General features: G+C 41.8%; 1 protein-coding gene across 2 annotated transcripts in view; it reads right to left on the minus strand.

The window, feature by feature from the left end:
• The window catches only part of NT5DC3 (5'-nucleotidase domain containing 3), a 78147-nt gene that overhangs the window by 41431 nt on the left and 11713 nt on the right, over positions 1-25003 (minus strand). For both annotated transcript variants that reach the window (XM_049783157.1, XM_049783158.1), the window contains exon 2: positions 8204-8388. In XM_049783157.1, the coding sequence (XP_049639114.1) occupies positions 8204-8388 (185 nt within the window). The remainder of the gene's footprint in view (positions 1-8203; positions 8389-25003) is intronic.

A 25003-nucleotide genomic window follows, 5' to 3' on the forward strand; every position in this document is an offset into this window, starting at 1 on the left:
TAATCATCAGGGAGATGCAAATCAAAACAACAATGAGGTACCATCTCACACCACAGAGATTGGCACACATCACAAAGAACAAGAACAATCAGCACAGGTGTCAGGAGGTGAAGAAAAAGGAACTCTTATTCACTGCGGGTGCTAATGCCATCTAGTTCAGCCTTTATTGAAAACAATATGGAGATTCCTCAAAAAACTGGAAATTGAGCTCCCATATGATCCAGCTATACCACTCCTAGGGATATACCCTAGGAACACTAAAACACAACACAATTATGCCTTCTGTACACCTACATTCATTGCAGCGCTATTTACAACAGCCAGAATCTGAAAACAACCTTGAAGCCTGACAACAGATGAGTGGCTAAAGAAACTCTAGTATATATATATACAACGGAATACTATGCAGCAGTTAGAAAAAATGAAGTGATGATATTTTCCTATACATGGATGAACATGAAAATTATTATGTTGAGTGCGATAAGACAGAAGGAGAGAGATAGATACAGACTCATCTATGGAATTTGATAAAAATAAAAGACATTAATATAATAATACCCTGAGACAAGAGAATTAAGGACTGGAAGTACCAGGCCACAGTATAAAGCTTACCACATAGAGTGAGTTCAGTTAGAGAAATAACTACACTGATATCTAGCATGACAATGGCAGTGAGTGAAAGAAAATGCCTGTCTTGAAGACAGGCAGGGATGAGAGAGAAGGAAGATGGGGCATTGGTGGTGGGAATGTTGCACTGATAAAGGGATTGCTCTTTTTTTTTTGTTTTGTTTTGTTTTGTTTTGTTTTTGGGTCACACCCAGTGGCCCTCAGGGGCTACTTCTGGCCCTGCACTCAGAAATCTCTCCTGGCAGGCTCAGGGGACCATCAGGCATGCTGGGATTTGAACCACCATCCTTCTGTATGCAAGGCAAATGCCCTACCTCCATGCTATCTCTCCGGCCCCAGGGGTTGTTCTTTTTTATAACTAAAACCCTACTACAAACATATTTGTAATCATGGTGCTTAAATAAATACATTGACTTAATAAAATAAAATAAATAAAGATGAAATTTTGCCATTTGCAGCAAAGTAGAAAAAAATCAAGGGGACTACACAAATTTAACCATGTCAGAAAGGAGAAAAGTATTTGGTAATTTCACTCATGTGCAATATATAAATGATTAATAAATAAAAAATAAACCAGTAGACTTAAATAATAGATCAAATGTTTTCTATGGGGCAATCGATGGTAAAGGAGATACCTTTTTTTCATTTAAAAATAAATAAAAAGGGCTGGTAAGAGCCAATAAACTAAGCTGAATCTCTGGATGCGAAAGACCAGGATGTGATCCGGTAGCTTACAGTCCCCAGAGCATAGCTGAAAGCAGCTCCAAAGCTGGACTGTGGCCCCAAAACAAAAACAAAGTGAAAAGAAAAGAAAAAGGGTCATTATGTAAAGTTGAAAACTCTCACACTGCTTTTTGGGAAGATGCTACACTGAAAATTCTGGCTCCATTCATTAATACACAGCCAAAAGATCTTGCAACTCCCATGAGTACATTTCTGTCTTGGCAGGAGAAATACACCAAACTCAATGCATCTTGTATTAATTATTTTGCTTCATCAGAGCAAGAGAAAGATCCAAATTAGCACAACTGACTCTATTAATATGCCTCATATAATTAAGTGTTATGACATTTCTTTTATCAAAGCAACAGACAGAATGAGAATGAATTCAATGATCTTAAATTGAGACGCTTCTGTAACCATAAAGATGATCATTTTCCCCATCTATCTGTATCTTTCTTTTTTCCCACCTTTCATGCATTTTTCACCTTCATAAAGTTTTCATTTTTATGAATGTTTTATTTCCTTCTGAACTATACAAGAAAGAAGCAAAGGACAGTAAAGGAAAACCTTGCTTGCCCCGCCCACACCACCTGCTGGGTTAAAAAAGCTTCAACACTGCAGGCACCCTGAAAATAGTTCTAAGAAATAAATTTAAATTAAAAGAAAATAGTCCTGAGTTCAAACCCTGGTTCTGTTTTCGACTGCCCATAAATTTAACTCTATAAACCTGTTTCCTCAAGACTGGAGAAATAATACTAGGGGTGAGTGAGGTATTTGCCCTGCACATAGCCAACACCAATCCAATCCCTGGCACTACATATTGTCCCCTAAGTCCTGCCAGGAATGATCCCTAAGCACAGATTCAGAGGTAAGTCCTGAGTATTTCTGAGTGTAGCCAAAAAAAAAAATCTAACCACATTCTTCCCTACCAAAAAAAAAAAAAGTCCTTCAGCTTTCTCAATTGCAAAGAGAAACATCTAATTGCAGGATTGTGGGCTGAGAAATAGTCTGAACTGTTAGCATTTACTGTTTTCTCTGCGCTAGGCACTTTGTTCTCATTCCACCAACACTACAGCACAAAAGGGACATTCCCAGTTCAACATCCATTGGTGGAGGCAGGGAGACCAGTGCTGGCTCTAAGAAGGGTAGCCAAGAGGGAGAAAAGAACAGAAATGAAGACCAGGGAAAAGAGCTGAAAAAAAATAATAATAATAATGGCCTGCAAAAAGAGGAAGCCTGGAGGGTAGGGGTAGAAAGGCTGGTCCCAGAATGCCTGTCCAGAACTGCAGACCCAGCTAATTGCTCCACAGTGACAAATGCCATGCCAGAAGGTAGTCGTGACAGAAAGAATGGTCCATGGTCACCTCCGCTGAATCCTCACTCCTCTGCTTTGGATCCTGTGCACACATGGTGGCAGGCACATGGGAAGGGATGAAGGAATGAGGAGGAGTGGTAGCTGCTGAAATCCTGAAGCAACCATGCTAACCATGGAAGAATCTCCTAGGGATCAGAATGCCCCCCCCCCCCAATCCATGCAATGAAGCTCTGAAAGAGCAACAGAGCTGCCCTTCAGGAGTTGTGGAGAGAGACTGCTCCAAGAACTCTGGGCAAGATGACCACCGCCAGGTGAACTCTAACCAGATCCTCCAATGAGACTAGATCTGAGTGTTCCTTCCCTCTTGCAGAAACCCCATCTATGCACGAAGAGACATTCAGATACCCTTCCCGACTGGTGATGCTGATGGGGCCACCATGCAATGTGTATGTATCACAGGACCCAAAGTCAGTCTGTCTCTCTCTCTCTCTCTCTCTCTCTCTCTCTCTCTCTCTCTCTCTCTCTCTCTCTCTCTCTCTCTCTCTCTCTCTCTCTCTCTCTCACACACACACACACACACACACACACACACATTTAGGCTGGCACACTGTGGGACAATCTCCTGTCAGACACAGCTGGACAACTGTCAAGAATAGCAACTGTCATCCGGTGCACAGCGCCTGCAGCTAATAATACTGCACTACTATCAGGGAGCCGGTGAGAATTACACAGACAGGGCATTTGCCTTGCATAAGGTTGACCCAAATTCGATCCCTAGCATCCTGAACATATAGTCCCCTGAGCACCTCCAGGAGTGATCCCTGAGTACAGAGTCAGGAGTAATGCCTGAGCACAGCCGGGTATGGATCAAAACAAAACAAAACAATATTATGTACATCAGCTATTAGAGTAGATCACACACACAGTAACAGCAGCATGGGTAGGAACTCTGGGATATAAGGAGCTCAAACCTATGCCAAACTCAAGAGAGTTGTTACATCAAACATGTGTAACCTTCCACCTGTCAGTAAGATCTCTCTAATGAGATGTTGTTTGGGAGTTGGGTTGAGATTTGGTTATCCCTAAGTTCCCCAAAAGAGAAAGGGATATCCTATACACCCTATCCAGGGAGTACAGGAAAAGATGATTTGTTAACAATTCTCTGCAATAAGTAATCCACACAGATTATTGAGAAAATACCGGCAAGAAAATTTACACTGCAAGCTGTTCACCCACAAGCCAGTTGCTCTGACAAATGGAATCACAAGCCTAGATGACAGCCCCAGCTCAGCTCTTCTGACTTTAATTATTTGAAATCCAAAATCAAGTTTCTCCCCAAGCGAAGGGGAAAATACCAACAGAAAATAAATGAGATACAAATGAGAAACAAATGGGGAGAGTATTTCAAAAGGCCTCAATTTACTTAATATTTTGAGTAATATTTTTATTTTTTTTTTTTTTTTTTTTTTTTTTGGTTTTTTGGGCCACACCCGGTAACGCTCAGGGGTTACTCCTGGCTATGTGCTCAGAAGTTGCTCCTGGCTTGGGGGACCATATGGGACAGCGGGGGATCGAACCGTGGTCCGTCCAAGGCTAGCGCAGGCACCTTACCTTTAGCGCCACCGCCCGGCCCCGAGTAATATTTTTCATACCTATTTTATTCATAGAATTTTCTTTTGGATTTGCCTTGATTGAAAACAAATATTTTTTGGGCCCGGAGAGATAGCACAGTGGTGTTTGCCTTGCAAGCAGCCGATCCAGGACCAAAGGTGATTGGTTCGAATCCCGGTGTCCCATATGGTCCCCTGTACCTGCCAGGAGCTATTTCTGAGCAGATAGCCAGGAGTAACCCCTGAGCAACACCAGGTGTGGCCCAAAAACTCAAGAACACCCTGTTATGATGCCTAAAGTTTTTTCTTTACATTTTTTTTTTGATGCACCAATGCAAATTATTGCTATTTGTTTGGTACTTTTACCCTTGTCTTTTTGGGGCCTATTGTTTACTTTCCTTTTTTTTTTTTTTTTTTTTTTTTTAGAGAATTAAAAAGGGTGAAATATTAAATAAATTGAGGCCTTTTGAAATAGTCCCCATTTGTTTCTCATTTTTATCTCACTTATATCTCAATCAAAATTTTCTGTTGGTATTTTCCCCTCCCCTTGCGGAGGGGCTTGAATTTGGATTTCAATGAATGGAAGGCAGGAGAGCTGAGCTGGGGCTGTCATCTAGGTTTATGGTTCCGTTTGTTGGAGCGACTAGCTTGTGGGTGAACAGCTTGCCTGCTATTTCCTCAATACTCTGTAGGTTACTTATTGCAGAGAATTGTTAACAAACCATCTTCTCCTATACTCCCTCAATAGGGGATATCCTTTCCCTTTTGGGAACTTTGGGATAACCAAATCTCAAACCAACTCCCCAATAATGTCTCATTAAAAAAAAAATCTGTATATGACTCAAAAGTGACCTGGATAATTTTAAGAAAATTCTCTGAATATTCAGTTATTGAATTAACCTTTTTTTTTACTTTTTGGGCCACACCCTGTGACGCTCAGAGGTTACTGCTGGCTATGTGCTCAGAAATCGCTCCTGGTTCAGCAGACCATATGGGATTCCGAGGGATAGAGCTAAGGTCCATTCTAGACTGCATGCAAGGCAAATGCCCTACCGCTATGCTATGGCTCTAGCCCCCATTGAATTTATCTTTCCCAGGCATTCAAAGCCAAATTTTAATAATGTCCAATACCTCTCTTGGCAAAGTAGATTGCATTTGAATAGAAGAATGATTCTTTGCCATTAGCATTTCATATGATAAGGTTACTCCAACAACATGTTTTTAATAATATCTGGACTATAAAGCTTGGCTTTGACTCCTTCCACATAAAACATTTCCCACTGAACACATTGAGGTGTGGTTAGGCACATATTAACCTCTGTCTTATAATCATTAAGAATCCAAATTGGGGGGCCGGAGAGATAGCATGGAGGTAAGGTGTTTGCCTTTCATGCAGAAGGTCATCAGTTCAAATCCCGGCGTCCCATATGGTCCCCTGTGCCTGCCAGGAGCAATTTCTGAGCCTGGAGCCAGGAATAACCCCTGAGCACTGCCAGGTGTGACCCAAAAACCACAAAAAAAAAAAAAAAAAAGAATCCAAATTGACCACCTACACCAATATTTTAATAACCACACAATAAGGTGATAAAGAGCTGTATTCTGTACATGATTTTTTTTTTTTTTTTTTTTTTTGGTTTTTGGGTCACACCTGGCAGTGCTCAGGGGTTATTCCTGGCTCCAGGCTCAGAAATTGCTCCTGGCAGGCACAGGGGACCATATGGGGCGCCGGGATTCGAACCGATGACCTCCTGCATGAAAGGCAAACGCCTTACCTCCATGCTATCTCTCCGGCCCCTGTACATGATTTTTTTAAACTGAGTTGCTTCATTCATGTCAAGGGGTACATATTCTAAAGCAATTCCTCCAGATATAGAGGACAGGCCTCAATTAATCATATCACCCCTAGTAGGAGTTTGTGGTAGGATAGGTGGGTTCAATAAATCATCATCAGATTCCTCTGATAAAGTAATGAGCACAGGATTCGAGTTCACCCATGGGGTCAGTACAGGTGGTTGGGCAATAGTGATCAATGCTCTGTAGAACCTCATGATTCTAAACCTGGGCTTTGGGTTGGCGTCTGCATAAAGCACAGGATTCGGGTTCACCTGTGAAGTCAGTACAGGTGGTTGAGCTCTGGTGGTTGATACTATAGTATAGAAGAACCTCATAATTCAAAACCAGGGCTTTGGTTTGTAGTCTGCATAGAATAAAGGGTCTTATTTTCTGTAGTGGAAGGAGTCACTATTTTTTTTTGAGATTCACTATTTTTAATCCTTTTATCCCTTAATAGCCAACCAATCCATAAGCTCAGCAGGATCACATGCACCAACATCAAAACTCTAGCAACGATCAAGGATATATATAGGGGCCCAGAGAGATAGCACAGTGGCGTTTGCCTTGCAAGCAGCCGATCCAGGACCAAAGGTGGTTGGTTCGAATCCCGGTGTCCCATATGGTCCCCCGTGCCTGCCAGGAGCTATTTCTGAGCAGTTAGCCAGGAGTATCCCTGAGCACCGCCGAGTGTGGCCCAAAAAACAAAAAAAAAAAAACAAAAAAAAACAAAAAAAAAAAAAAAAGGATATATATAGGATGGGAGAGACATTAATGTAATTGTATAATTTTATAGGAAATGAGGACCATAGTCAACCTAAAGCCAAAACTTTACACAAAACTGAACCAATCTGTATTAAACAAAAAAAAAAAAAGTAGTGATCCATTTAATTAACCACATCAGGGGCCAGAGAGATAGCACAGCAGTAGAGTGTTTGCCCTGCAAGCGGCCGACCCAGGACCAATGGTGGTTCAAATCCCAGCATCCCATATGTTCCCCTGTGCCTGCCAGGAGTGATTCCTGAACACAGAGCCAAGAGTAACCTGAGCACCTCTGGGTGTGGCCCAAAAAACAAAAAAAATAAATAAATAAAAATAAATCACATCAGGTATCTAAACATTCTCGTAGAGAATTTCCAAGAACATGAGAACATGTTCTCATTACTAATGAGGGTTGAGCTGCAGATTGTTCAGGCACCATTTGTAATGAGATATTCTTTGGGAGTTGGGTTGAGATTTGGTTATCCCAAAGTTCCCAAAAGGGAAAGGGATATCCTATACACCCTGTCCAGGGAGTACAGGAAAAGACGGTTTGTTAACAATTCTCTGCAATAAGTAATCCACACAGATTATTGAGAAAATACCAGGCAAAAAAATTTACACTGCAAGTTGTTCACCCACAAGCCAGTCACTCCAACAAATGGGACCCAAGCCTAGAAGACAGCCTCAGCTAAGCTCTCCTGACTTTTGTTCATTGAAATCCAAATTCAAGCCCCTCCCCAAGGGGAGGAGAAAATACCAACAGAAAATGATTGAGATACAAATGAGAAACAAATAGGGAGACTATTTCAAAAAGGCTCAATTTACTTAATAGATCTCAATAAAGTAATTGTGAAAAAAAATATTTTCCAAAAATATAACCCAGAAGGACCAGAGTAATAGCACCGTGGAAGGGCATTTGCCTTGCACACAGCCAACCCCGATGGACATCAGTTTGATCCCCAGCATCCATTATGGTATCCCAAGCCTGCCAGGGGCGATTTCTAAGCACAGAGCCACGAGTAACCCTGAAAGCCATCAAGTGTGACCCAAACCCTCCAAACCCTCGTGTGCGCGTGACCCATAAAGATAGTACAAGGATTTCTTGCTTTGGCCACAACTTACCCAGGTCTAAGCCTCAGCAATGCTTATGATCCCCAGAACTCTGCCAGAAGTAAGCCCTGAGCAGTCCCAAGTATACCCTCTCCCCCCAAAACAAAAGAACAATAGTCATCATCTGGCATGGAGCCAAGCCTTTTACTCACTTCGAAGAATTTCACTTTGTGGCTGGAATGTGCCTGGTAGATGAGAAAGGGACGCCAGAGTCCTGAGCACTTACCCGGTGCTCATTGATGAGAAGGTCCCGAGCAGCATTGAAGATCAGCGTGTGCAGGTGCTTGGAGTAAAACACCAAAGTGTAATCGTAATCAAAACCATAGATTTCAATGTCCGACAGGCTCACTTCATTGTTCGAGAAAATGGCATCAGGATTCAACAAGTTGCTCATGATTGAAGGAACCAATTCTAGAAGCAAAGGTGAGGAAATGAAACATGAGACAAAATAAAAGGTACAAGGCAGACCAGATAGAGGGTCCTCTTTGTGACTCAGAAGAGACCATTTCTTTTTTTTTTGGGGGGGGGGGCGGGGGGTGGACCATGCCTGACAGTGCTCTACAGTTACTCCTGGCTCTGCACTAAGAAATTATTCCTGGAGTCAGAAAGATAGCACAGGAGTAGGGCATTTGCCTTGCATGTAGACAACCCAGGACAGACCTGGGTTCAATTGCTGGTATCCCATATGATCCCCTGAGCCTGCCAGGAGCAATTTCTGAGTGCAGAGCCCAGGAGTAACCCTTGAGCACTGCCAGGTGTGGCCCAAAACCCGAAAGCAAATCAATTAATTAAAATTCAATTAATTTTAAAAAATAGAAAAGAAATTTCTCCTGGAAGACTCAGGGGACCATATGGGATGCCGGGGATAAAAACTGTATATGCCAAATGCCCTACCTGCTGTGCTATGACTTTGGCCCCATAAGAGACATTTATAAGTGTCATGAGAAGAGCGAAGTGGTGTTCATATCTTCCAGTGGAACTCACAAGTCCCATTGAAACATACAGAAAAGCATAACCAACCTACAACAGTCATAATGGAAAAGCAATGCAGAACACTGACATGTTTATTGAATGAAGACCCAACTAGTATCAGTCACCTATAGAGCCTCTCTAATAAAAAATGTTAGGTAAGAGATGTTGAGGATGTTCAAGGAATTCAAAGAAACCATGCAACAGATAGCCAGTAAGACTCAAGAGAAAATGAGATTAGAAATGAGAAAAATGCAAACTAAAATGATAGAACTGAAAAACTTGCTGGTCACAATGAAAAACTCATTGGAAAGCCCACTAACAGAGTAATATCTACTGAGTACAGGTTCAGTGAACTTGAAGGTGAACTGCCTAACACCTCCAGACAACAGCAGGAAAAGTGTTTGAAAAGTGTGGTTTCTAAAGCAAAGGAGTAAGTAGCAATGCTGCAGGAGAGCTGGGCTGAGACACTGAGACCCTGCGACCCAGTCAGTTACTCCCAAAGGTGGCCTGTTACAGCGGACAGGGACAGATATAGACTGCCTAGGACTGGGGGATGCAGAGGGAGGGAAGGGCTGCAGATAGATACCAATGGTTCTTCTCAGGAAAGATGCAAATGTTTTCCTCTTTTGAGGTTTTTTTTGGCTGGGGGAAGAAAAGCAGCTACACCTATAGCCACACTCAGCAGTGCTAAGGAGAAACTATTGCTGGGAATCACAGTCACACACTCCAGCCCTGTGAGCCATCTCCACAGCCCAGGAGGAAGAACAATGTTATCTGCAGCTTGAGGAAGGTGAAGCTGAAAGTAGTTATTAAGTGTGGTAAGAAAAAAATCAATTGCAAGGTGTGTAAACAGTCTTAATAAAACAGATACTAAGAAGAATATTTGCTGTTGGGATCAGAGAGATAGTACAAAAGGTAGGGTGTTTGATTTGCAAGCAGCTGACCTGAGTTCAATTACCAGAAACCCATATGTTCTCTGAGTCCACCAGGAGTAATTCCTGAGTGTGGAGCCAGGAATAACCCCCTGAGCATCCCTGGGTGTGTTCCCAACACCCTCCCGCAAAAGAAAAGCATATAGGGGCCAGAGAGATAACATGAAGGTAAGGCATTTGACTTGGATGTAAAAGGATGGTAGTTTGAATCCTGACATCCCATATGGTCCCCCGAGCCTGCCAGGAGCAATTCTGAGCGTAGAACCAGAAGTAACCCCTGAGCACTGCCAGGTGTGACCAAGTAAAAAAAAAAAAGAATATTCACTTCGACGACAAAAAAGATGCTTCCTTTAAATAAAGATATTAATTAAAAAGGAAAAGAAAAAAAAGATACTTTCCTTGGGGGGAAAAAAAGAGTACTTGTCAGTAATGTGGGTTTCAGATGATAAAGACATTCACTAAAGAAAATGGACTAGACCATGTTACATCTGATGACTTGGTGATTGAAAGCACTAGCAAAAGGCAGAGCCCTATAGCTGACACTGCCAAGGAAGTACCTATACCCCTTCTTACACAGAATTGACAGGGCTTGCCCCACATGCTTGCCTAAAAGACTGAATTAAATGGTGCCATTTTGTGGGCTTATTTCTGAAAGTAAAACCTGTCATAAACCAGGAAAGTTTCCAAAATAAAATCCATTTTTTATATAACGGTATGACACTTTTCAGTAATAATTCTTTCTCCCTAAATGTGTTATTTCAGTATCTCATGATGGGAGGGGGGTGGGAGGTGGAAAATGTCTTCCCTAGGAAAAAGCACACACAGACTCTGCAGAAAATTTCCAAAAACCTGGCTCCTGGGATCTAGTCAAGGTTCCCAGGTAAGTAGCACTATTAAACTAACTTGATGCCAAGATTTTATGGCCCAGACAGAATTCACAGGTTCATGAAGTATGAAGGAATAAAGGAAGGAAGGAAGCTAGCATAATAATGCAAGTAATGCACTTGCCTTGCATGTGGCCAATCTGGTTTGATTCCTAGCACCGTATGTGGTCCCTAAGCACAACATGTAAGCCCTGAGCATCACTGGGTGATGGCCTAAAGACTAAAATAATATAATGGAGGGATGGAGAGGACACCTAGATGTCGCTGAATCTACTGAAATACGCATAGTAAAGATTCACCAACAATTCCAGTTATTCATGAGTTGCTGCTTCCTAGGTCGCAGGGATTTTTGTTCTGCATATATGATACAGATACATATATGATACATGAAACAGGTATGTAACAGTAACAGGTACAGAGAGCTGAAAGCAGACCAGTCACAGGAAGTGACTCCTTCCTGGAAAAGGAAGCAGCCGTGAACAGGGAGGCTCCTGGGGTATGGGAAAGGGATGAGATTCACAAATGCTCTATTTTCTGCAAAAGACCACAAGCCATCCTCAGCCTGAAACAAAGTGGGGGGAACACTTAACATAGTGACCACCCAGCAGTACCTGTTCCCAAGGACATCCCCATCCCTCAACACTGCAGGCCACCAGGTCTCTCTCCCACTCAAGGCTCAAGCAGAAGCCCTCCATGAACCACAATGGAGATGGAAAATGACCGAGGGTCTTTCCTCTCCCAAAGCTGCCAGGCTATTTCACATGCCATCTCTTAAAATAAACACAGCCAACATCAGACAATTAAAAGAGCTTTCAACACTGTAAAGCTCTGAGAACAAATGAACCTTTGACTAAACTTAGATTCAGGGTTACATGCTTTCCCAAAGCAGAGCCAAAAAGTGGGTAGCAGTAGCGAGCAGAGAACAGCAGCAAGACCAAGACAGCAGCTGGACCTATAAAGGACAGAAAGGATCCATGCTCAGGGCTGTCCCTCTGAATCAGGTGCTGAGCACACCCTATACCAGCGTTTTTCAACCACTGTGCCGCGACACACTAGTGTGCCGTGAGATATTGTCTGGTGTGCCGTGAGAAAAATTCTAATTATAATGGAAAAATTATAATGGAAAAATTCCAAGTATAATGTCATCAAGGCTCTAGGTGTTGTTCACTTAGTTGTCTGTGTCCTCCTGTCAAAGGCTGAACAACAACATTCTATTGGACCAGGGGTGGTGAACACGCGGCTCTCGAGTCACACGCAGCTCCCAGCCAAAATGAATGCGGCTCTTTGCCAAGTTTGGATTTTGTTCTGCTGCTTCTGAGGAGGGACCTCTGAGGAGATCTCCGAGCGCATAGTCCCGCCCCCAGGCTGCATCATCCGTCTCCCATCCCTAGGAAACAACTGCACGGGCCAGCGAGCGGGGGACCCGTGTGTCACATGTTGGGTCACATCTTGCTGTTAGTACTTAGTGTGAAGGACGCAGCACACCCTTACCATCACCGCAGGATTTTGACCCTCACTCAAAATGGCAAAATGCAAAATGTGTTTAATATATTATTGTTAAAATTATATGTTTTTGTGTGTTTGTCTGTTTTGGCAGGTCACTGTTTTGGCTCTCTGACTCTGCTTTCACTTGCTGAGTGAGGGAGTCTCAAGTGTAGTTACTAGATTACATGGTTGAGATCAACTCACTCTGCACTGAGTTTCCTGAGGAATAACCACAGTCATGTAACCAACCATTTGGTGCCTTGCTTTCTCAGGACCAACACATGTCTTTCCTGCTTTAAGTTTAACTTTTGCCACAGTGTCTGTGAATAAATCAGGAGTATAAAAAAAAAATAGATATTTGGTATTAGGGGCTTGAGAGATAGTACGAAGGTAGAGCACTTATCTTTCAAGGGTTTAACCAGAAATCGATCCCTGACACCATATATGATCCTCCAAACCCTGGAACAAGTGACACCTCAAAGAAGAGCCAGGAATAAGCCATGAGCATCTCTGGGTGTGCCCCCCAAAACACAAGAAAAAAATTATACTCCATGTATTATAGAGTTAAGGATAGTGAAGGAAAGAAACTAAAGTGAAGAAGGCAGAGAATTAAGAATAAATGAGGACCAGAGAGATAGCATGGAGGTAGGGCATTTGCCTTGCATGCAGAAGGATGGTGGTTCGAATCCCAGCTTCCCATATGGTCCCCTGAGCCGGCCAGGAGCGATTTCTGAGTGTAAAGCCAGGAGTAACCCCTGAGCACTGCCAGTGTGACCCAAAAATAAATAAATAAATAAATAAATAAATAAATAAATAAATAAATAAATAAATAAATAAATAAATAAAATGATGAAGTAGCAGGGACCTTGAGCAAACTGGTGGTGGAACACTGTTAAATAGCCATATATCAGAACCACAGAGCCAGCAAATCTGAAACATAAGATCCATGTAACAACACAACTTTAAAATGTGCCTCTCTATGTTGGGGGCTCTGGGCAGGACAGCTAGCCATAGGCCCCCTGGGATGACCACTTAGTCCAGGGGACTGAGATCCCCCCCACCCCAGACTGGACCCCATTCAGGAATTCTCTTCTTACTATTATTCATTTTCAAAAGCGCATGGGTGCGACATATATACTTTTTAACAACACTCAAAAATATTCTTAATTCTCGACTGTTTTTAGAAAAAAAATGGAATTCCCTAGATTTGGAGGATAATATTCAAATAGGTCTCTAAAATCATTGTATATGTAGACATGACTTCCTATACAGTGGTCCTCTCTGACTGCCAAGCCTAATCCATAAACAATTCATCTATACAATGTATATAACCCCTCTGAAATATTTCCCCTCCTCCACACCAGAGCCCCTCTACTCCCTCATCTCTCAATCCGGATTCGTTATCTTCCCCTTAAGTAACCCTCTTTCCCTCAGTTCTTCAGTTTGTTAGGCACCAAGACTGACCTCCTGCCCCAACAGATTCTGCCCTTTCGCACACCCCTACAAAGCTCATTATTACTCCTTAATTCTCCCACCCCCAACCATCAGTACCTCACATTTACCCTTTTTAACTTCAGTTAAAAAGTTAACTTCAGTTAAAACTACACAGTTCTAATCACAGACAAAGTCGTGCATTGAATTTAACAACCCCCAACTATTTCAAAAGACATAAAATGGACACATATGTCTTTTGAATATTTTATGTGTATTTTCTTTAACAGCTATAACTCTTTCTAAATATTTTTTTACCATGACAATTCTACCGACTTTTTATCTTGTCTTCTCTTTGTGAGCTGTTCAATAAGGAATTCTGGTGGAAGAGTCCCTCAGTTTAATGCTTATGATTGAACCATGTCATGGGGATTGTTGGACTTGTTCTATGGTCCCCATATGCACCAATAACGCCATGTGGCATTGTTCTTGTTTGCATAGGCACATTAAAATGGGAAAATACTATACATACAAATAAGTTCTTATCTAATAAAGATTGGAACACATCTCATAGTGCAATGGGGCCTTACACCCTGAACATTGATATAATGACCTGGCACAGGCCTCAGAAGAATGGACATCCTCCATTCACCCCTGAACCAGGGAAGCTATCTACAAAACATCCAAGGTTTTTTATAACAACACCTGGAAGCAATCCTCTACCAGGGAAGACACTACCACAGCTCTGACATGGACCTGCTCAAAAGAGATTTTCCTTAACACTAAGAAGACTTGACAACAACAACGACCTGCTTACAGGACAGGGTTCTCTGCATTGCCCTTTAATTGTGAGGTGAAACGAGAGGACGCTCTGCACCATCCTGACTGCAATATAGGATATGCAGATTCCAGGATCTTTAATACAGAAACATGATACCAACAACAGAGACTGTGAAAAATAAAAGTGTATTGGCACTACAGACAATGACCTGGATTGGACAAACTAGTTTGCCTGGAGCCTAGAGTTGGTCTTATGCCAGGAAACTTCAGGGATAGGGTCTCCTTTCCATGTCTTTTTTCTTTCCATGTCCCTCATATTTTGGTGGGCCTATGCAAACAATAATCGCCACTCTAACACCGTTTTTACTGTGCTCCTTTGACTCTAATCCTTAAGAAAAACAACCCACTTAAACTTTTGAGGTTAACTTAAACTAATATACATGTGCATAGAAATGTAAAAAAGTACTTTGCTTTCAATGTTTAAGGAGTTATATAAGTTTTATGTCTTCGGATTGCTTGGTGTGCTGATAAGAAATATTATGTACTACAGTCTGGGGACTTGAGGGACAAAGTAATTGTACATGGGTTCTGTTTTATTTTTCTTAATGTTCTTTGGCTGAAAGTTCAAAGTTCAGATATCAGCAATGGGACTACTGAGAATTCTGTTTATGGGTGATTGTCCTTCCACTGTAACTTTACCTTGTCCTCTTTCTTTGCATCTTTGTTCTCATAATTAAAAATAAAAATTAATATAAATTAAAAAAAGAGTAGGTAGGAGCAAGCAGCTTCCTCTATTCACCCACCACCTGCCCCTGTATATTTCTGGTAGCTCTAGCAGCCACACCTGTACCCCACTATGTAAGGTGATTAGTCCAGTTCTATAGGTTCTGGAATCTATAGATTCCAAATTCCTCAACATTGACACCCTAGTAGGAGCACACCAAGTTCAATGGGAAAGTAATATAGAAGTCAAATAATATCAATAAATAAAAACAACATAGATTGTTAAACTAGCAACAAATGTCTTGGTAAATCCTCATAAATGACTCCATTGTGAGATACAATTTTCACAAATTTTCCTTTACTTAAGTATTTTTAATAACACCATTAGCAACTTAGTTCTAACAAGCAATATAAAATAATTTTTATATAGGCAGAAAAATGGGACAATGGTAGAGGGAATGGTAGGAATGGTGTTGGAACTTTAAATGCCTGAAAAATTATACTATGAAAAGCTTTGCAAAACCATGTTTTATTAAACAAAAAGTAATCTGAAAATAGTACGCTTAAAATGGACCTGTTACACTGGTAGATGAGGGGGCAAAAGGTGGTGGTATGGTATGCATGCTGGGAACTTTAGTGGTGGGAGGTCAACACTGGTGGTGGGAATGGCCATAATTCACTGTCACTATATGCCTAAAATACAACTATGAAGAATATGTAATTCACGGGCCCGGAGAGATAGCACAGCGGTGTTTGCCTTGCAAGCAGCCGATCCAGAACCTAAGGTGGTTGGTTTGAATCCCGGTGTCCCATATGGTCCCCCGTGCCTGCCAGGAACTATTTCTGAGCAGACAGCCAGCAGTAACCCCTGAGCACCGCCGGGTGTGACCCAAAAACCAAAAAAAAAAAAAAAAAGAATATGTAATTCACAATGGTCTCAATAAAAGTTTTTTTATTTTTTTGGGCCACACCCGTTTGACGCTCAGGGGTTACTCCTGGCTATGTGCTCAGAAATCGCCCCTGGCTTGGGGGGACCATATGGGACGCCAGGGGATCGAACCGCGGTCCTTCCTTGGCTAGCGCTTGCAAGGCAGACACCTTACCTCCAGCGCCACCTACCCGGCCCCTCAATAAAAGGTTTTTTAAACAATAAAAAAAAAAAAAAAAAAATGTGCCTCTCAGGGAGACAGGCTTGGGGAGAGAAACTGGGGACATGGTGTAGGGAAATCTCTATACAATGGTGATGGCATTGGTGTTGGAAAATAGTATGCCTGAAACTCAACTATGAATAACTTTGTAAATCAGAGTCTCGATTTAAAAACAATTAACAGGCTGGAGAGATAGCACAGAGGTAAGACATTTGCCTTGCATGCGGATGGTGGTTCAAATCCCGGCATCCCATATGGTCCCCCGAGCCTGCCAGCAGCGATTTCTGAGCATAGCCAGGAGTAACCCCTGAGCACTGCCAGGTGTGACCCAACAGCCAAAAAATATAAAAAAATAAAAATAAAAACAATTAACAATAAACTTTTCCTACCTGTCCCAGGACATTTTTCTTCTCTTCTTCCCTTTGTTGCTGTGGCAGGAGGAAGGTTTCGTCCTGGCTGTGGTGCTCACACACACCTGATGGGGTGCATGGGAGACTGACCACTTTATGGTGGCCCTGGGGATCCCATAAGCAATGCCCCAGGGATCCCACTCAAAATGAGGCCATAGTAAACTTGCAGCTTCATGCGAGTATGGCAGGTGTTCTACCACTCAGCTCCTCAAAGAAATGTTTTTAAAATCGAAAGATCTGAGCTTGGAGGGGCCAGAGTGATAGCCCAGTGATAGAGGGTTTGCCTTGCATGCGACCGACCTGGGATGGACCCGGGTTTGATCCCCAGCATCGCATATGGTCCCCCAAGCCTGCCAGGGGCGATTTCTGAGCACAGAACCAGGAGTAAGCCCTGAACACCACTAGTGTGGCCCAAAAACAAAACAAAAAAAGAAAAAGGTAGAACAAAAATAAAGATCTGAGCTTGGGAAATGCAATCTCTGCCAAGTAACTTGTCTCCTGTAGCTGGTTTTTAATGTCCAGTGACTGTCCCTTAAGAAAGATCTAGAACATGACAGAGGGTGAGACATAGCTGTCTAGGAACCCAGGGCACAAATCGTGTCTAGTAATATTCCTAAAGTCCCTAGAGGGACAACTGATCACTCAGTCCTAAATGTTGCAGAAGTTGACCAAGTTGACTGACTACATTCTTTCTCTCAGCCTTCCCCGGGAAAGTAGTGAGATAAAGACAGGAAGGATTGGGGCCATAGAAATAGGATAAGAAGTTTGCCTTGCACATGGCTGACATGGATTCAATCCTTGACATCACATAAGGTCCCCTGAACCAGGAGTGATCCCTGAGTGAAGAAATGGGAATAAACACTAAGCACTACCGGTTTGCCTCTAACACAACCAAAAAGAAGAGGGCTAAAAGAGGCCTGACAACCTAAGATCCCAAAGATGGCCTGTGGGGGGAAAGCAGTAAACTCTGGTGTCTGAGCTGGCCCAATGTGACCAACACTGTCACTTGCTTGCTCACTTGCATTCAGCCCATCTCCCCTTCTGGGCACATGGGGAGGGCTTCAATCCTCCCTCAGCCCCATCTCTAAAGCTGAAAGTGCCAAGTGTGTAGACAGACCAGGTTGCATGCTCCATCCCTGTGAATACATCATAGAAACATGCTGTGGAGACACCAAAAGATGGAAACTGGCCAGCATTAAGACTCTGTTGCCTGAAGGCCACAACAGAAAATATGTCAGCTCTGAGAATCCAGCTATGGCCAGGGTTGTCTGCGTAAGTCCCTGGTTTGTGGTAGTGTCCCTCACAGCAGCAGAACCTAATCTAGCTACCACACCTAGTTTGGGATTGATAGTCCACTGTGTGTGGCTCAAAAACAAAAACAAGCCCTGACCACCACACATTTTCCCTCCAGGAAGTTTTGCCAACATTCAGACAGCATGAACTCAGGAAGGACTTATTGGCAACCTCAGGAGATCAGTTATCTGAGTCTACCAAACTAGACACCTGCATTCATAGCACCAACACAGTGTGGCAGGCATGGGCCCCATCAAACCAATACCCTCTTTTACTAAAGCCAAAGTGAACCTGATCAGCCCAATCAAGGAAGTTTCTGGCTGCTTTATTAACCTAAGAGGATATAAACCAAATGAAAGACCACTGCAAGAAACCTAGAAAAGAGGCCATAATGACAAGAGTGAGGTCACCTAGTAACCCTGGATACAGTCACGCCTGAAGCTCTACCATCACTTGAAGTGCTGATTACATATTTTAACATTTTAACCAAACTTCAAAGGCACAGTGCCCCCAAGCCTGTCTTCCACCTTTTACATCTTCAGTACTCCTTCACATGCCTACTTCCAACAAGACCAGTGATCCAAACACACTATAATCTGGTACCAATTGGGACCAAACCTGACAGGCTCGCTGTCTGAATCTAAGTAACACTGGTTAGCTCTAAAGAAAGAACATTCATTAAGATTCCCTGCCACCTCCGCTAGAGGTAAGGTGTCTGCCTTGCAAGCGCTAACCGAGGAAGGACCTCGGTTCGATCCCCCAAGTCCCATACGGTCCCCCCAAGCCAAGGGCAATTCCTGAGTGCATAGCCAGGAGTAACCCCTGACCATCAAACGGGTGTGGCCCGGAAAAAAAAAAAAAAAAAAAGATTCCCTGCCACCTCTACTGCAAATCATACCCCACGAGAATCAAAGAGTGAAAATCTTGGCAAACATTAAAAGGTAGGAAAAATAAATTGATAACTCTTGCTTTCAAGCATAAATTGAATATAACCTTCTAAAGGCAAAAACAATATGAGTAAACACCAACATTTAAAGCATTAAAAAAATTTAAGTAGCTTTACATCCAAACAAGAATTTGGAGGACAAAATACATATTTAAAAAATTAAAAGACAAAGAACAAAGGACTAACATCCTTAATATTAAAAACTCCATAAAATACATAATAAAAATAAGATTTCAATAAACAAAAATACACACTATCACATACAAGAGAGGAAATTAAATGGCTGATAAAAATAAATGTTTGAACACACTAATTATCAAAAAAGGAAATTAAAACAATTAGCCAGGGGTGAGATAATACAGCAGGTTGCCTTGTACAACTTGACCGGGGTTCAGTCTCTGGGATCGCATATGGTCCTCTGAGCATTGCCAGAAGTAGTTCCAAGTGTAAAGCCACGAGCAACCCAAGCACTGCCGGCTGTGGCCCAAAAACCAAACCAAAACAAAAAACCAATTAGCCAGTTAAAAAACTCTCAAAAAGGTAGATTTACAAATGGTATTACTGTTTTTTGTTTCAAATGCAATTTTTTTTCTAGAACACTTGTTACTTGACTTCTCAAATAATTGGTATTGGGCAGAACTAATACTAGACTGGGTAGTATAGCAAGTAGCATCCTTGCCTGGCGCATAGCTAAGCTAGGTTTGATTCCCCAGCATCCGATATAGTCCTCTGAGAACCAACAGAAGTAATTCCTAAGAAAAAAACAAGGAAAAAAAAAAAAAAAAACCAGGAGTAATTCCTGAGTGTAGATACAGGAGTAACTCCTGAGCACCACTAGGTGTGCCCCCCCCCCAAAAAAAAAGATTGTATTAGTGTTCTTGCAGCTATTATTGTGCTTTACATGTAAGAGTTGTTCTTTTAGGAGAGTGGAGTTTACTGGAGGTTTCTGAGTCCTAACTGGGAGTTGCTCAGGGGACCATTTGGGGTGCTCTGTTACCATGGTAGTGCTCAGAGTAGCATAAAGTGGTGCCAGGACCAAACCAGAGCTGTGTCTTACCACCCATATCAGCTTCCCAGTCCTCAGTAAGGATTTTTCAAGTGTTCCAATTCTTGTTTTCCTTTGAAAAGTCCTTTTATTTGGGGGGAGGGGGGGCCCCACACCCAGTAGTGCTCAGAGGTTACTCCTGGCTTGGAACTCAGAAATCTCTCCTGGCAGGCTCAGGAGACCACATGGATTGCCAGGAACTGAACCCGGGTCTGTCCTGGATAGGTTTAATTATACTGAGAAAAGTTCCTTCCATTCCCATCTTGTTGAGAGATTTATTTTCATGAATGGATGTTGAACATTAGTGAATGCTTTCTTTGCATCTATTGATATGATATTTTTTATTTTGTTGATATGGTGTATTATGTTGATTGATTTGCGATGTTAAAGCATCCTTGCACCTTTGGAATGAAACCTATTTGGTCATGATGTATGACCTTTTTGATGAGGCATTATATCCTATTTGCTAAGATTTTGTTGAGGATCTTTGCATCTGTATTCATCAGGGTATGGTCTGTAGTTTGTTTTTGTTGGTGTTTTCTGTTATTTTTTTTAGCATCTGTCTGGTCTTCATATCAAGGTGATGTTAGTTAGCATCATAAAAACTATTTGGAAGTGATTCTGTTTCTTCAATTTCCTGAAAGAGACTGAAAAGTATTGGTGCTCTTAAAAGGTTTGAAAGAATTCGTTAGTGAATCCATCTGGGCCTGGGCTTTTGTTTTTGATTACCATTTTTATTTCCTCAATAGTGACGGGCCTGGTTAGATATGCTATTTCATCCAGATTCAACCGTGGAAGATTATAAAGTCCAAGAATTTATTTATTTCTTCCAGGTTCTCAGTTTGTGGCATAGAGTTTCTCTGAGTAGTCTCTGATTACCCTTTGAATCTATTAGTATCTGAAGCAATCTCCCACTTTCCATTTCTAATTCAGTTTGTTAAATTTCTCTCTCTCCCTTTCTTTGTGCTTTGCTAGTGGTTTACTGTTCTTGTTGATTTTTTCAAAGAACCAACTTTTGCTTTCATTGATCTTCTAAATTGTTCTTTGGTTTTCCACTTCATTAATTTCTGCTCTAAGCTTTGGTATTTCCTTGTTCCTGCCTATTTTTGGTTCTTTTTATTGATCACTTTCTAATTTTCTAAGCTGTATAATTAAGTTATTTACTCCTTCTTCCCTCCTAGTGTGCTTGTAAAGTTATCAATTTGGGGAGCCAGAGTGACAGCACAGCAGTAGGGCATTTGCCTTGCATGCAGTCAACATGAGACAGACCCCAGTTCAAATCCTGGCATCCCATATGATCTTCCAAGCCTGCCAAGAGCAACTTCTGAGCAAAGAGCCAGGAATAACCCCTGAGCACCGCCAGGTGTGACCTCAAAAAAAAAAACGGGTGGCTGGAGAGATAGCACAGCAGTATGGCATTTGCCTTGCATGGGGCCGACCCGGGAAAGACCTGGTTTGATTCCTGGCATCCCATATGGTCCCCCAGCCTGCTGCCAGTGGCGATTTCTGAGTGCAGAGCCAGGAGTAACCTTTGAGAGCCGCTGGGTGTGGCCCAAAAACCTATCAATCAATAAATAAAGTTTAAAAAAAAGCTATCAATTTTCCTCATAGTACTGCTTTTGCCATGTTTCACAAAGTCTGGTGATTTGTTTCTTCATTTGCATTTGTTTCCAAGAATCTTTTGATTTCCTCTTTGATTTCATCTCTGACCCACTGTTCAGTAGTGAGTTGTTCTATTTCCAGGTGTTAAAGTTTTTCTTCTCTGTAGTTCATTTCTAATTTCATTGCATTATGATCTGAGAAGGTAGTTCGTACAATTTCTATCCACTTGATTTTATGGAGATATGTTTTATGGGCCAGGATGTGTTTTATCCTGGAAAATGACAAACCATGTCCACTGAAGACTGTGTATCAAGTTTTCTAGGGGTAGAGAGCCAGATATAAATATAGATATAGATATAATATCTACTAGCCCACGTTCTTCCATTTCTCCTTTTAGGCCTAGTATCTTCTTGTTAGGTTACATCCTGGTTGACCTATCAAGGGATGACAAGTTAAGTCTCCCACTATTATTGTGTTACCAATGTATTCTTTCAGATTTGTAATTGTTTTAAATATTTTGCTGGTCCCTCATATGGGAGTACTTATGTTTAGGAGTGAGATTTCTTCCTGTTATACATATCCCTTGATTAATACAAAATGTACATCTTTGCCCCTTATAACTTTTTAAGTCTAATATTTGTGCCATCCGATAGTAATATGGCTACCTCAGCTTTTTTTAGGGAGTTATCTGCTTGAATGATTGTTCTCCAGTCTTTAATTTTGAGTCTATGTTTGTTCTGATTATTCTGGTGTGTTTCTTGTAGGCAGCGGAAGGTTGGATTCAGCTTTTTGATCCATTTTGCCACTGTGTCTCATAACTGGTACATTTAGTCCTTTGACTTTGAGAAAGATATTGTCATGGGATTTAATATCATCTTTGTGTAGGAGTTTGGTGTGTCTTTTGGTCTGTCTTAAAATAGACCTTTAAGTGTGTCTTTTAAGGCTGGTTTTGAGTTGGTAAAGTTTCTGGGCTGTTGTTTATCTGTGAAGCTATGTATACTTCCTTCAAACCTGAAAGTGAGTCTGGCTGGATGCAGTATTCTAGGTCAAGCATTCATTTCATTGAGTTTTGTCACTATATCCCACCATTGCCTTCTGGCCTTGAAGGTTTCTTGTGACAGGTCTGCTGTAAATCTTAAGGACACTCCTTTAAATATAATTTCCCTTTTTGATCTTTCAGTATTCTATCCCTATCTGTGAAATTTGTCATTGTGACTAGGATGTGTCTTGGAATGCTTTTTTTCAAACCTCTTTTAGCTGGTACTCTTGGGGCATGCAGGATTAGGTTGCACACAGTCTTTAGCTCTAGAAGTTTCTCTGCAGTATGCCCTTGACTGTTGATTCTTCCTGCGTCTCTGGGACTCCAATGATTTGTGTATTGTTTCTGCTGAGTTTATCAAAGACTTCTATTTTCATCTGTTCACATTCTTTGAGGATTTTTCCCATTGTCTGATTATTTGTGTTAAGGCTCTTTTCCATTCTCTGTCTCTCTCTCTGTCTCTCTCTCTCTGTCTCTCTCTCTCTCTCTCTCTCTCTCTCTCTCTGTCTCTCTCTCTCTCTCTCATTTATTTATTTAATTTTGGCTTTTGGGTCACACCTGGTGATGCTCAGGAGTTACTTCTGGCTCTGTGCTCAGAAGTCACTTCTGGAAAACTTGTGGGACCATATGGGATGTCGGGATTTGAACTGTGGTCCATCTTGTGTTGGCTGCATACAAGGCAAACACTTTACCATTGTGCTATCTATTTCTTTTGCTATCCCAAAAGAAATCATTCTTTTTGTTTGTTTTTGTTTTGGGGTCACACTCAATAGGCCTCAATGGTTACTCCCTGACTCAGCGTTCAGAAATTGCCTCTGGCTGGCTCAGGGGACCATATGGGATGGAAATTGAACCCAGGTCTGACCTGGGTAGGCCACTTGCAAGGCAAACACCCTACCACTGTGCTATCTCTCTGGCCCTCTTTTCCATACCCTTCTGTTGTTATGCAGCTCATCTTCCAGCTCACTGATTCGGTCCTCAGCTGCTGTTATTCTGTTGGACAGGCTTTCCAGTGAGATTTTCATTTTGCCTGCCTACCAAGTTTTTCACACCTGTTATTTCAGTCGAGTTTTCTGATTTCTATTTTCATATCCTTTTGCTTCTTATTTGTTTTGTTCAGCTCTATTCATGCTTTCTTTGAGTTCTATGAGGATCCTCCATATTTCTTCTCTAAACTCCTTATCTGAGAGGGTAAATAGGTGGGTGGTACTTTTTGGGTCATCAGAGCTGCCATCTTCATTCTCTATTCATGATGTTGGTCTGTATTATTACCCCATTTTTGCACCAATAGTTTGATGTTTTTTGCGAGTTATGCTAGGGTTCATTGACTAGGAGATATAAGCAGCCACGGAATGAAGCAAAACAGCTGGACTAACTCCACCCTTCTTTGGCAGTTCCAGCTCATCTCTGATCACATGGCTTCCAAAGATACTTCTTAGTGGGGTTGGCCCCAAATCCCACAGCTGTGAGTCAGGGCAGCAGCAGTTTGAAAGTTGTTAGGCAGCTATGAGGCTCTACCCTTATTGGCCATGATTTATATTTAGAATATTATGTTTTGTATAAATAATAGTGGCATGATTTGATAACGTTTTTACTCACTTAAAACTCTTTTTGCAAACAGTTGCAAAAAAGGAGAGGAAGTTGAGAGGGTGTTAGGAGTGTAAGCTGAGACAACATGCCAGTGTGTGCTACTCTGAGACAAGATCAATGGCTCTGACAAGACCATCACAGGCAATGAGGGAAAACCAAAAACTGCCACAAGTCCCAAGGCAACCAATGGTTCACTCCCCCTCCAGAGGTGACCATTCAAAATTCATCTATGTGGCATCTGTTCATTTCAACTAGAAGCTTTCATGATCCTGTGAGTTTAGACACTGTGTCACCTCCAAGGAAACTCAACCCATAACGGGCAGACTTACTCATCACAATCATGAACAATACATTGACATTTCAGCTACTCCCACCCCAAGTTACAATTATATCTCTTGTGACTCTGTAAGCAATAGCTGCAATTCTAGAGGCTCCTTAGGAAGCCTACCGTGTTTCCCAAAGCTCCAAGAATAAAATGAAATAACTGAAGGGTGTGCAAATATTAAGTCATAAAATAAAGACAGATATAACCACTCCCAATCCAAAAGGAAAAATAAACTGCAATTGCTTCAAGGGAAGAACATTTCTTAGACAAAGAAAATGAGTCTATCAAGGACTGGAGCCTAGATAGTACAACAGCAGTGCATTCCCTTGCATGCAGCCAATCCAGGACAGACGGTAGTTCAAATCCCGGCATTTTACATACAGTCCATTTTACATATGCCTGTCAGGAGTAACACCTGAGC

Source organism: Suncus etruscus, chromosome 11 (genome assembly GCF_024139225.1).
Source record: "Suncus etruscus isolate mSunEtr1 chromosome 11, mSunEtr1.pri.cur, whole genome shotgun sequence".
Taxonomy (NCBI): domain Eukaryota; kingdom Metazoa; phylum Chordata; class Mammalia; order Eulipotyphla; family Soricidae; genus Suncus; species Suncus etruscus.